General features: G+C 43.5%; 1 protein-coding gene across 1 annotated transcript in view; it reads right to left on the bottom strand.

The window, feature by feature from the left end:
• Positions 1 to 10,922, bottom strand: part of bbs4 (Bardet-Biedl syndrome 4) — a 25,113-nt gene extending 14,191 nt beyond the window's left edge. The window contains exons 1-8 of the mRNA XM_067973440.1: positions 10,843 to 10,922; positions 8,556 to 8,702; positions 7,705 to 7,759; positions 4,661 to 4,740; positions 2,384 to 2,447; positions 1,474 to 1,585; positions 693 to 765; positions 383 to 436 (exon numbers count right to left, since the gene is read on the bottom strand). Coding sequence (XP_067829541.1) covers positions 383 to 436; positions 693 to 765; positions 1,474 to 1,585; positions 2,384 to 2,447; positions 4,661 to 4,740; positions 7,705 to 7,759; positions 8,556 to 8,579 — 462 coding nt within the window. The 5' untranslated portion in view covers positions 8,580 to 8,702; positions 10,843 to 10,922. The remainder of the gene's footprint in view (positions 1 to 382; positions 437 to 692; positions 766 to 1,473; positions 1,586 to 2,383; positions 2,448 to 4,660; positions 4,741 to 7,704; positions 7,760 to 8,555; positions 8,703 to 10,842) is intronic.
• Between the last annotated feature and the right edge of the window lie 3,491 nt (positions 10,923 to 14,413).

Below are 14,413 nucleotides of genomic sequence, written 5' to 3' on the forward strand. Positions count from 1 at the left end.
GTGCTGTACCTGCCCTGTGAGTGTTTGATGGGACAGTGTAGAGGGAGCTCTACTCTGTATCTAACCCGTGCTGTACTTGCCCTGGGAGTGTTTGATGGGACAGTGCAGAGACAGCTTTACTCCGTATATGACCTGTGCTGTGTCTACGCTGGGAGAGTTTGATGATGACATGGGGTGCCCGAAATACAGCAACATGTTTGAACTGTTGATCAACTTTACTTGAATACCATCATTTTGACTTCTTCCAAAATCGTTTAGTACTTCAGAGAAAATATCCACTCCTTGCACTTGAACCCCTCACCCTGAGGAACCCAATAAGATTCACAACAAATATCGTCCATAAAAAAAACTTTAAAGCGTTGTATGAATAATGTCCAGTTACCTTCTCAAAATTCTTCAAGTACATGAAGCAGACACCCAGATTGTGGCTGATCTCCTAAATGAATGCAATTAGAACAGAGGTAAAGCTACACAGAAAAAAATGAAGGCAAAAAGCTTTCTTTTACAGTTTAATAATTTGGAACACAAGATCTATCATCATTCACAATAATCATTTCCATTCAAATAGCTAAATTAATCCATTCCAGGTTAGGACCAATATAGTAATGTGTCATTTAGGGGTGCTTACTCATCATGAATACATCAGGTTTTTTCCACAAGTAATTTGAAACCATTTTGCTGATGTAACCTACCCAATCCTTTCCATTTAATTTAGCAGCTTCACTGTAAACTTCAATTGCTGCCTTGTGCTTCCCAAGCAAAAACCTAACGAGAAAGCAGAATATTCAGAAATTATCTTCCATTGGGAATGGGCAAGACACATCTCATTGCCAACAGGGTTTGTACAGTAGCAAACTTGCATTCCTACAGCAGCTTTAATGTATTAAAATATCCTAAAGCAACCCCACAGAGGCAAAAATTGATGCCAAGCAGTGATAGGAGAAGAGTTAGGGGATTGACACCATGGTCAAAGGTTGAAGAGGAGAGAGGCAGCAAGGTGAATGGTTTTAAGCAGAGTGTGGGGCCAAAGTGCTGAAGGTTTTGTTACTGAAGGTGTGTTAGGTCGGGGAGAGAAATGGGACAAGGGGATACATAGGAGTCAGAGGGGCAAAGGACATACACTGGCTCGTAGGGCTGTTGGAAGTTGCAGATGCTGGGAGGGGGCAAGGCCATCAAAGGATCCATACAAAAGGGCAAGAATTTTCAATTAAATGTGTTAGCAATACAGAGCAAGTGGAAGGTGGTGTGATGGGGAGCAGGAGTGCGGGGTAGGATGTGGGTGGAAGAGTTTTGAACAAGTTGCTGTTTAACTAGTAGGATGGAACTTGGGAAGCCAGCGAGTAAGGTTTATACGATAGGCAGGACAGTAGTTAGTTTCTACCCATCTGTTACTTACAGACCAGACACGTTTTTTAATGGATGTACCTGTGGTCTGAATCATCTGGTTTCTCACACAGACTCTTGAATACTTACAGTGATCTAGCCACCTGTTTGAGATTGTCTACATTCTGAGGGTTTAGGATTGCACATGTCTGAAAGAGCTCAAGAGACTCCTGAATCTTTCCTTCCAAACGGAATATCAGAGCTGAAACAAAGTCAAGACATCATTTTGCAAATCCACATCAGAATTTACATGCACGTATTGGCAGCCAGCAGGATCGCTGGGTTGTTTGTAAATGCAGGGATGAATACCCAACAGCACATCACACCAGACTCAAAATGACCAAGTGGCCATATTGTGCCTTGGTTTTATCAATGGCCAAAGAATCAGTCTGATCTTCGAGTTGAATCAAGAATAATCACTTGAAAACAATAAGAACCACTTTCTCTAACAGTGGGTACAGCAGTGTAGTGGTCTGCTACTGCACCAGCAATGTACAGCAGGTTCAATAAATCTGGTCATTTGTAGGCTGGCACCAGAAAAAATGACCATGAAAGCTGCTTAGTTGGCGTAAAAACTCAAATGGTTCACTAATATCTTTCAGGGACGATAACCTGCTGTCCCCACCCAGTTTGGCCTACAGATGACTCCAGTCCACACCATGTAGGTCACTCTTAATGCTCTCTGAAGTGGCTGAGCAAGTCAGCTGTACAGAGATGGGAAATAAATGTGGCCTTGCCAGCATCACCCACATCCGAAAGCAAAATTTTAAAAAAATGAAATCATTCCTGAATATTGTTATTGTAGTAATAAAAGAAAAATCACGTGGGGAGAGATTAACTTGCTGTCGGCTTCTAACTGCGGTACTCAACTCTCAATGTTTTCTTTCCTCTCATTCCCCCTCAACATTTCCCCCCTCCTTTGATTACCATTAACTTTATACAATTTAAAAGTATTCCGAGGGATCCCCAGCATTGCTTTGAAAACTGTTTGCCGTCTCACCTTGAACATAGACAGCGTATTCACACATCCCCTGGGTCTCCTGCAGCTGCTCTTTGATTATCGCCTGAAAAACAATTCACAGCCATTGTTGATGCTTTCCTAGCACAATATCCCATGGTGCATGGGTGTGCACTATTCCAGGAGCATGGCAAAGTCGTCCCACTAGCAGACAGCACTGGCTCAACTGTGGAAACACTTTCCTTGCGCAGGATAGCACAATGGAGAAAGAACATCACGAGAATAAAAGTACTCTTAGAAAACAGCAAGAGCTCATTCAGCCCGACAAGTTCATCAAGCTTTCATGGATCACACTACCTTCTCATCATATCCCCCAATCCCACTGACTCACCTTCTCACCATATCCCCTAATCCCACCAACTCACCATATCCTCCAATCCCACTGACCCACCGTCTCACCATATCCCCCATTCCACCTTCTCACCATATCCCCCAATCCCACTGTCTCACCATATCCCCCAATCCCACCTTCTCACCATATCCCTCAATCCCACCAACTCACCATATCCTCCAATCCCACTGACCCACCATCTCACCATATCCTCCAATCCCACTGACCCATCGTCTCACCATATCCCCCAATCCCACCGACCCACCGTCTCACCATATCCCCCAATCTCACCATATCCCCCAATCCCACTGACTCACCGTCTCACCATATTCCCTAATCCCACTGACCCACCGTCTCACCATATCCCCCAATCCCACTGACCCACCGTCTCACCATATCCCCCAATCCCACTGACCCACCGTCTCACCATATCCCCCAATCCCACCGACTCACCATATTCCCCAATCCCACCAACCCACCGTCTCACCATATCCCTCCGACCCACTGTCTCACCATAGCTTTCAATCTCACCTTCTCACCAGATCCCCAAATCCCTTCCCTCTCCAGCAACACGCCTAATTATCTCTTGAACCCATTTGTATTGACCACTTCAATGTCCTTTCTTGGTAACTTATTCCACAACTTGATAACCCTTTAGAGGAAAGACTTCCACCCAGCTTCCTTTGCTACCTTTACCTTGTGAGCCCCGCTTTCTGAACCCTTCACCACAATGAGCAATTTCCCAGGATTAATTTCTCAATTTCCTTCATCATCTTGAAAACTTCAATTAGGTCACTTTGAAGTCTCTGTTCCAATCATCACCAGGAGTGAGCAGCATTAGACTGGCAATGAACATGCACTATGCCAATGAGTGGCCGAGACCCTGGAAGTAATTTTAACCTAACCCGCCCAGTTTGAAATGGACGGGATCAGATCAGCCACCCGAATTACATCCCGCCCGACTTTACTTTCCATTGACTTTGGTGGGGGGGGGGGGATGGGGTAAAACAGGCATCTGATCCAATCCCGTCGGTTTCCCTGACAGGTTAGGCTAAAATTAACACCCCCTACCCCACGGTGTGGCCGAGACCCTATCGCAGCGCACGCCCAAGACCATCCAGCACAGTCATGACGGACTGAGTGGCCTTCTTCTGCACTGAAATTTCCGTCATTAAATGTGACTAGATTAAAGGTATAAGGAAGAGATATTAGGTAAAAATAAAGTAAAAGAATATGATGGAGAAAATGGGGAAGAACAGATAGTATGACATAAAGGGAAGCCCAGGTAGAAGTAAAGTGTTTAAAAACATTGTTAATAGTTTTAGCTATTTATATTGCTGCATAGTTAATATCACAGTAATAAAATTATTCCTGGTATTCCAGTGTCTGTTTCAACAACACAGGCCACGAACCGAAAAATGGCGAGCCAGGGAGGCTGAAATTCCCTGGATGAGCTGGCAGTCTTGAGCGTAAATTTGTCATAAACCGCCACTGACAGATAACATGGTAAACACAAGAAGGGAATGCCAGCTAACATTTTAATTTTCAACTCTGCCCCTGGTGAAAACAGAGAGGTTTATAGCAATTCGCACGAAGCAGACAGATCATCCGACTCAGCCTTGTTTTAAGGATTGCGCTGTCATTTCTGAATAATCACCCGTATTTTTAACATACGTACACCTATCTCATACTTAAGTTCACTGATATATTTTGCATGAAACAGAATATATGAAGGAATGTGTGGGCCTAAAGTAACCCTTCAATTTCCTGCAAGTTTGGTCACACCTTGTGTCTTGAGCACTTGGCTGAGTTTTCACCCTTGTAAAATTTTCCTCAGGCTGGAAGGTTTGAACATTTGAACAAGTGTATGCATGAGCCTGTGTCTGGAGCAGCGGGGTTCCTGTTCAGTTAAGTAGATACAGGCTCACCTTGCAGGTCTCATAGTCCTTCCTGATGTAATGCAAATGTATCAGCCAGTTCCGTCTCTCCAGGATGGGAAGCTCCGATACTGCATTGATAATATTAGCACAACAAACATAACATTCAGAGATCATTGACAAAGCACCTTTTCCCCACATATCATCTCACTCACAGATTAACTGCTACATTCACTGCCTCTCCTCTTTCCTGAACAACATTCCTTTCAGAAAACAGACGTCTAAAAAGAATTAGGAGACTCAATTCAATTGTGAACACACAGTGCAGACTGAAGATGTCTCATTATCAGTAACAGACTTCAGGAGGACATAGACAGACTGGTGAAATGGGCAGACACATTGCAGATGAAATTTAACGCAGAAAAGTGTGAAGTGATACATTTTGGTAGGAAGAATGAGGTGGGGAAATATAAACTAAATGGTACAATTTTAAAGGGGGTGCAGGACAGAGAGACCTGGGGGTGTATGTACACAAATCTTTGAAGGTGGCAGGACAAGTTGAAAAGGCTGTTAAAAAGGCAGATGGGATCCTGGGCTTTGTCAAGGAGCTCTTGAAACATTTGCCTGAGGAAGGAGGAAATCTCCGAAAGCTTGTGAATTTAAAATAAAATTGCTGGACTATAACTTGGTGTTGTAAAATTGTTTACAATTTGTCAATAGAGGCATAGAGTACAAAAGCAGGAAAGTTATACTAAACCTTTATAAAACACTGGTTAGGCCTCAGCTGAGTATTGTGTTTAATTCTGGGCACCACACTTTAGAAAGGACGTGAAGGCCTTAGAGAGGATGCAGAAGAGTTTTACTAGAATGGTACCACAGATGAGGGACTTCAGTTATATGGAGAGACTGGAGAAGCTGGAGTTGTTCTCCTTAGAACAGAGAAGGTTAAGATGAGATTTGATAGAGGTGTTCAAAATCATGCACGGTTTTGATAGAGTAAATAAGGAGAAACCGTTTCGAGTAGCAGAAGGGTCAGTAACCAGAGGGTACAGATTTAAGGTGATTGGCAAAAGAACCAGAGGCAACATGAGGAAGCAATTTTTTTTTTACGCAGTGAGTTGTTATGATCTAGAATGCACTGCCTGAAAGGGTGATGGAAACAGATTCAATAATAACTTTCATAAGGTAATTGGATAAATACTTGAAGGGAAAAAATTTACTGGGCTATGGGGAAAGAGCAGGGGACTGGGACTAATTGGACAGCTCTACCAAACAGCCAGCACAGGCACGGTGGGCCGAATAGCCTCCTTCTGTGCTGCATCTTACTACGATTACAGCTGTAAAACGACTCAGTTGGTATAGTACATTGATACAGTGACAGCGAAGAGCTGAGTCCACAGGCACACAGTGTGATGCAGCATCTCATTTGGTACAAGTTATAATCTTAGCTAAAATGTGAAATCCAAAAACCAGCGGGCCGACTTCTGCTCAGCAGCCGTTAAGGTGAATAATAAAGCTGAGGTCCCCTACACCACACAGCTCCCATATTACCAAGATTGCCCATCTCACACTGACTGATGGGAATGTGTCCACTTTATCTACTGGCTTTGAGGGTCCTATGTGAAATGTGTTTGGGCTGAATCAACCCAATAACTAATGGGTGCAGGCCCACAGCACAAAACCATCTCTAATTTGGCACTAATTGGTCGGATCTCTCACAGATGCCTTGAGCATAGTTGTCATACTGCTGATGACAACAAATTATCAATCAATGGGCAAAGGAGAAAGAACAAACAAACTTGCATTCATATAAATCTTTTCATATCATCAGGATATCCCAAAGCACTTCACAGCTAAATAATTACTTTTGAAGTGCAGTCACTATTATGTAGGCAAATGTAGCAGCCATTTTGTGCACAGCAAGGGCCCACAGAGAGTAAGAAGATAAATGACCAGATTATCTATTTTGAAGGAGTTGGTTGAGGGATAAAAATATCATGGGATCTTTTAGAGCGGGGCCTAGGTTTAACGTCTCATCGAAAGACAGCACCTCTGACAGTGAAGCACTCCATCAGCCTAGATTGTGTGCTCAAGATTTAGAGTTTTAAAAATATACTTTTCACTAATCCAAAGTTAGGTCCTCTGGTCCCACTTTCCTGACTTACTCTGAAGTAATACAGTGGGTTTATCTGGACCAATTAATTGGGAATTTGAGACAAAATGGAGTTTCAATTTCATCCTCACTGAATGGAGGCCACAACATTACACTAACAGTAGGAACAGAGGGCCACATTCCCTGGTTCAGTTGGTTACGGCAGTGTGCAACTCATGGACTAGGAAGATTCAGGACATATTCCCCAGTACGTGCTGTCAGGTATCCCCTTTAGTGGGAGGTACACTTACTGCGTATCCAGGGCTCAATTTCCCATATCACAGGACGGGTCAGAATGGATGATCAGAAACAGCTGCTCTTTATATTTGTTTGAAGAACATGGAATACACTTAGTGGCCAAGATGTTTCCTCTGGGCGTAAAGGCCAGAAAGATCCCAGGTTCAATTTGACATCTGTGCTGAGTTAGCTGATCGCCAATGGTTAGAATCAGTGAATGTCTCCTAAACTCTCCCTTCACTCTTTTGGGGATGATCTTAAATTTATGCCCACTAGTGGAAAAATTTTCCGCATTACCCTTGCAATTGTGACAAGTGGCCTCATCGTCCTCAAATAAGGAAGGGGAAATTAGCCTGATCAGTGATCCCTATTGGGGAGCACCCATACGTTGGCCACTGATGAAGACAGGATTGGGTTGGCTATGATACCCGCCATGATCAAACAGCTTGCCAATACTTAATCTCGAGACTCACACCTGATGCACAATCACTTGGCTGAGGTGGCAAAGGGTTTGTAGACAGGTATGGAGCTGTACCCTGTCATAAATCAGCACCTTTAAGGGAGAAACAGAAGATGATCAAGGGACCAAAACCTAATTTTTTTTCTCACAAGCTCTCATATACACTCAACCATGCATGTGCATGAGGTTAAACACTTTTATATTTACATACATAAACATAAAAGCGAAGACTCCCAAAATCCTCACCTTTCCTTGATCGTGATTTCCGTAGATCAGCTGAAGGATCAGGACGCTGTATAATCTGGAGAAAAATGTAATCAGACATATAGTAATCACACAGCAACAAATCCCCTCCCATATCATTTTACAGGTGCACATTTAGCCACGTGCTACAAGGATATTTCACCACAATTTCTTTTTTGTCCCATTTCTTTCCTAATTTATTTGTGCTCATCAAGATGAGAGATGCCCAGAAGAACATTTTCCAATTTAGGCAACCCATGTCAGCATCAAGCACTCCCAGGGCAGGTACAGCAAGAGTTATTTACAGAGGCAAGCTCCCTCTACACTGTCCCATCAAACACTCCCAGGGCAGGTACTGCACTTTAGATGCAGAGTAAAGCTCCCTCCACACTGTCCCATCAAACACTCCCAAAGCAGGTACAGCACGGGTTAGATACAGAGTAAAGCTCCCTCCACACTGTCCCATCAAACACTCCCAGGGCAGGTACAGTATGGGTTAGATACAGAGTAAAGCTCCCTCTACACTGTCCAAACAATGGGCTTCAAGAACACCCCTACTGTACCAACGTGACATTTTTTTCACACTGAGCTCTGTCTGACACAGCCAGTTAGTGCTGACTTAGGAACATTTATGTGCTGTTGCCCCTTGTCCACTAGGTATTAGATTGAAACTGTACAAACCCATATCACATAGGACAGCCAGCAGACAGAGGAAACATTCATCCCATAAATCTGGGGTTAGATTTGAACTTTGGTCCCACTTTAAACACGCTTCAAGTACATGACTTCAGCAGCACTATATTGAGAAACAGCTATACACCGAGTATGTTTTTAGATATCTATTTGTTACTCACCAATTCTTTCTCCAGATTTGCCATTTTCTTGCGGGACTGAAGCCGTCAGTAACAAACAGCAGAAGAGAGCATCAGGTTCCTCCTACAGTAGAGTTCCAATGGTCACAGGTATTCTCCACTCGCAGGCTTCCATTCAGCAGAAATAACCTGTTCATTCAAAAATAAATTGACAACGTAGAACCTCAGTTTTGCATCTCCCAGCTCTTCAGTCTGTACTGCAGAGAAACTCATATACTCCAACCAACTCTACTCTGCTTCCCAAATTGCTGTAAGTTTTGCTATTTAACTAAAAATAATATAAAATCGAAGTATCACATAACGGTAAGGACAGAATGTATAGCTTTAAAATGGCGACTGATTTACAAGTGCATACTCTGGTCAAATTATACTTTTTCCTCTAACCCCAATTCAACTGAAGACTATACTTGGTCTTGACTCTTTACATAGAACACCATGAGATGTTGTGTAAATTGCACACTTCCTGTCTGCAAACTTTACTTCCTGTTGTCACAGTTTTTGGTCACGCTTTTCTGTTAACATTTTCTGTTCAATTTTGCTAAGGGTACTGTCACAGTGCAGGCCCCGGCTACTAGGTGGCTCTGTGAAGCAAGTTTCTGAAGTCTCTCAACTCAGATGTGAATCTAAGCCTACCAAGCAGCCTTTCTCATTTACATTATTTACTTGGCAGACCACTCAAGTTAAAATGCCACTCTTAAAGAGTAACTACAAATCTAAATTAGTCTACAATTTTAACTCTTTTTGATAGAATATAGGAACTGTATACTTTACAGAGTTAATTTTCTCTTTCACTCTGCAAGGTCTCTCCCTCCCTGGGTGGGTAAACAGGCTTATTAGACTTCAAAAGTCTAAGCAACACGCTTTCATGCAAATCACTGGATCCCCTTCTGACTTCAAGGAGCTTCCAGGATCTCTGCAGAAAAAACACACTCTGCGAAAAATGTACAGTCTTAATCATAAAGTCACTTCTAACATTTAGCCAATGTTGACAGCTCTGTTCAAAAGAGCTCCCCCACGCTCACTGAAGCATCACACATAAACAGTGGCCCTCGTGACACCGCAACCCAGCCAGCAGTCACCTTCGGAAAAGGTGGCGGAATGGAAAGCCAAGGCCTGCCCCAAGGACCCTGATGGCCTGTCAATCAGTAGAGCCGGCACACTCCCATCGTGTCAGCCTTGATAGCACTCTCGCCTCTGAGGCAGAAGGTTGTGGGTTCAAAGAAAGAACTTGCATTTATACAGCGCCTTTCACAATCTCAAGACGTCCCAAAGCGCTTTACCAATGAAATGCTTTTGAAGTCACTGTTGTAATGTAGGAAACAAGGCAGCCAATTTGCACACAGCAAGCTCCGACAAACAGCATTGTGATAATGACCAGATAATCTGTTTTAGTAATGCTGGTTGAGGGATAAATGTTGACCAGGACATTAGGGAGAATGCGCTTGCTCTTCTTCGAAATAGTGCCATGGAATTACTTACATCCACCTGAGAGGGTAGACAGGGCCTTGGTTCAACATCTCATCTTGAAATACAGCACCTCCGACAGTGCAGCACTCCCTCAGTACTGCGCTGGAGTGTCAGCCTGGATTATGTCTCTGGAGTGGGGCTTGAACCCACGACCATCTGAATCAGAAGCCAGAGTGCTACCCACTGAACCATGGCTGAAGCCTAGTTCAAGCCCCGCTCCACAGGCTTCAGCCAATAATCCAGGTTGACACTCCAGTGCAGTACAGAGGGAGTGCAGTATCTTTGGAGGTGCCGTCCTTCGGTTGAGATGTTAAACCGAGGCCCAATCAGCCCAAGATGGATGTAAAAGATCCCATGGCATTATTGGAAGAAGAAGAGGAATTCTCCTTGGTGTCCTGGGGCCAATATTTATTCCTCAACCAAACATCACTAAAACAGATTATCTGGTCATTATCACATTGCTGTTTTTGGGATCTTGCTGTGCACAAATTGGTTGCTAAGTGCCCTATATTACAACAGTGACTACAGGTCAAAAGTAAAAGCTGTAAAGCTCTTTGGGACGTCCTGAGGTTGTGAAAGGCGCTATATAAATGCAAGTTCTTTCTTTCTCCTGCAAGCGTCCATGCCACAGGCTGCCGTTGCTACGGCAACCAGACGCACCCAAACAACACCGTCACTCTGCCCGGCGGAGACCAGTGTGCCTTCAACACAACAAAAAACCCCGTCAACCGCGGTGTAAGCGGCACGGAATGCCGCACAATCGAGACCCAGAGATCAGGTCCCCGGCAGGGCCGCCACTCACCCGCGGAGCCGGAGCCGCCATTACACTGCGCAGCCCTCATCCGGGCCTTCCTGGAGTTCCGACCTGTGTGACGTAAGTACGTTGTACGTGCCTCCACCGAGGCGCGTCGGGGAGCTGAGGCCTAAGCCCGGTCAGAGAGGCAGTAGAGCCTGTGGGCAGATGGCCACTGTACATATCCTGCAAACAGGTGTCCCTGGACTGGTTCATTTTGAAATGCAGTGAAAAAGACATTTTCAATTTTGTTTTGATAAATGCAACATATTTTACTGTTGATAAAGTTCACTAAACAGTAACTGATTGGTACCTTCAATTGCAATACCGGCTAAGGTACCAGTTCATGGGGCATTTGTTTGTGATGTCTCTCCTCTGCCTTCCATCATATACAACAGACAAAGATTATCTGGGTTCCATCTAGTGAATTATTAAGAAAGTTAACCACATGGTTTTAGAGGGAAGAATTGCCGCACATGATCAAGAATACTGCATTGAATAAATGTGCCAATAATTGTTGAAAAAAAATTCTTGCATTTCAACTCGGGGTTGTAAAGATAATTTCATGATCAAATGCAATGTTGATTCCTGAGCTACTGGTGTCATGAAAACATCACACCAAGGATATATAATTTAGGATGCAAGATTAGAAAGACATCATAGGATTTGCCTGGTTTATATTTGAACGTTTCATCAGGATAGAAAATTGGGTGAGTACAGTCTGATAGGAGTACATTATGCATGCACTGTTGAATGAACAGGCTTGCTGGACTAAATTACCTTTTTCCATGTTTTCTATTAATTGCCCTAAAGCTGCTGTCCAATGATAATCAAAAAAACAGCTACTATGCTAGGTGGAGTTCAATGTGAAATTGCACAGAATTGGGGGTATCCTTGTGACATGCATCGGTAGTTGGTTGGGAGACAGAGTAGAGATAATGGGATTGCTCTCTCATCGGCAGAATGTGACAAGTGGTGTTCCCCAGGTATCAGTTTTCCACCATATTGAGAGTTATATATCCAAGTTTGCAGATGACACTAAGTTGGGAAGCACAGCAAGTTGTGTGGATGCAAGCAGCAAGTTATAAAGGGACATAGATAGACTAAGTGAGTGGGCAAAACTTTAGCAGATAAGAGTTCAATGTGGGGAAGTGTGAGGTTATCCACTTTGGATCGGAGACAGACAAATCAGAATATTTTCTTAATGGTGAGAGACTAGGAATTGTGGAGGAGGAAAGGGATTTAAGTGCCCATGTACACAAATCACTAAAAGCTTGTGCACATTTACAAAAAGGATTCAAAAAGGCTAAGGGAACTTTGGGCTTTATCACAATGGGGTTGGAATTGAAAGGTGAGGAAGTGATACTTCAGTTGTGCAGGGCCTTGGTTAGACACCATTTGAAGTACTGTGTTCAGTTTTGGGCACCAAACCTCAGGATAGATATATTGGCTTTTGAGGGGGTACAGCGTAGATTCACCAGAATGATACCAGGGCGTAAAGGGTTTAAAAAATGAGAACAAGTTTAGAAGATTGAGGGGTGATCTAATCAAGGTATTTAAAATGATAAAGGGATTTGATAAGGTAGACACAGAAACTATTTCCTCTGGTGGGGAAATCCAAAACAAGAGGCAATAATCATAAAATTAGAGCAAGTCCATTTAGGGATGAAATCAGGAAGCACTTTTTCACACAAATCTGAATCTCTCTACCCCAAAACATTGGGACATTTGAAATTTTTAAGACTGAAATCGATACGTTTTTGTTAGATAAGGGTAGCAAAGGTAATGGAGCAAAGGCGGGTAAATGGAGTTGAGGTAAAGATCAGCCATGATCTAATAGAATGGCGGAAGAGGCTCGAGGGGCTGAATGACCTATTCCTGTTTGACGGTTTTATGGTACAGGCCATAAGTATTGTTTCTGGGGCATAGGATTGGCCCTATTGATTATGTGACACACCCGCCGCTTGCAGGCTCCAAAGTACTTGCAATAATAGAGGCTCAAAGTTTCCAAGGACAGTTAATGCAGTCTGGAGCAATCCTTCTCTTTGAAAAAATCTGCACTCCCAAAATCATTCTGGCTTCCCAAACATTTCTGTCTGACAATAACCATTTGAGTCAAGAAAGACACAGTATTTTAATTTATTTTTGTCCAGTTTGCAGATGAATGACTTAAGTCAGCTTAAAGAAAGATGACAGTGACTTTCAAAATAAAATGTCATTGATATGGAAAATCTACCACTACCTGTTGCACGCCCCATAACATTTCAAAGCTTCAGACAAGCTGTTTTGAGAAAAATGAATTACTAAAGAGATAATGATCCCCTGCAGCAACCAACACCTGCGCTCATGGATGCACATTGTAGAAATACAAGCACTTGCACAATAAGGTACTTCTATATATCTGATCATATATATATATATGTATATATTCCTGTCAGACATCTCTTATTCCACACCAGTGGAAAGTTTTTAACCATCATTTATTGGTTTGGGTTTTGCTACTTTATACAGTTTTAGTCTTCAGAGTGTAAGAGCATTGGGAGAAAATATCAAAAATTTCTTTCCCCTCCCCCCTCACCAATTTTCTCCCCCCTTTTTTTTAATTGACTGCTTACTGGGGTACAGTTCTGGTCACTCTCCAGCACCTCACACAAATTGCCATTGTTCACGTGTGAATGTCAGCAAGCTTTACACCCCCAAACGGCATCACAGCCAAGCCTGTTCTTTTCCACTTACATTGGTAGGTGGGTAACACTGGCTGAGGGGCCAGACTCTCTTAGGTGCCTGCATCTCAGACATTCCAGGCAGTAGCAGCAGGAACGTGGTTAACGCTGGAGACATTTGACTTTATCCGTGCCAATTTTCTCCAATCTTTGATCTGTTTCATTGTGGTCTGACAGTGTGCCAGACAAATTTGGCAGCCACAATCACCCCCAAGTTGAGAGTGCGATGGTTCTGTGCTTTGTCCATTTTTACTTATTCGCTTATGAGAAATAAGCAAACAAGACCCTACTGGGAAGACAAACTATGAATTTTTAGATGACTAGGCAGTTGTTCTTGAAGCAGAAACAAATCTTTTTGGTAACAAGCCTGGGGGAGGGAGGCCCCAGACATGCACTTTTGCACGGCCCAGGAAACATTAGAAGTTTTAAGGTTACCACGTTTCAGTGATTTTCCCATTCCCAATCTGACTGGTTTCCACGATAACCAGAGGCTGCTAAAAAGAAAAGTTCCCCGTTTCGGAATACCAGACCTGCTGATGATATTCCCATTTCTTCTCTCCCCACCTCCCTGACCTGGTTAGATAGTGAAGTGGCCCTCTCCGAATAGCACTGTAGCAAGAATGAAGGACCTGGGAGAATTTGGCCTCCAAAATTACTAGTCAGAATAATGGCCCGTCCTGAGGGCACTTTTGCAGCTTACTGAACTCTGCCCTCTTGTTTACCACCCCCCCCACCAACCTCCCGCGCCTTCGCCCCACCGCTAGTGCCCGTGACTTCAGCCGCCTAGGCCCCATGCTCTGGAATTCCCTCCCTAAAACTCTCACCTCCCTCTCCTTTTTAAAATCCACCTCCCCTCC

Source organism: Heptranchias perlo, chromosome 38 (assembly GCF_035084215.1).
Source record: "Heptranchias perlo isolate sHepPer1 chromosome 38, sHepPer1.hap1, whole genome shotgun sequence".
NCBI lineage: Eukaryota > Metazoa > Chordata > Chondrichthyes > Hexanchiformes > Hexanchidae > Heptranchias > Heptranchias perlo.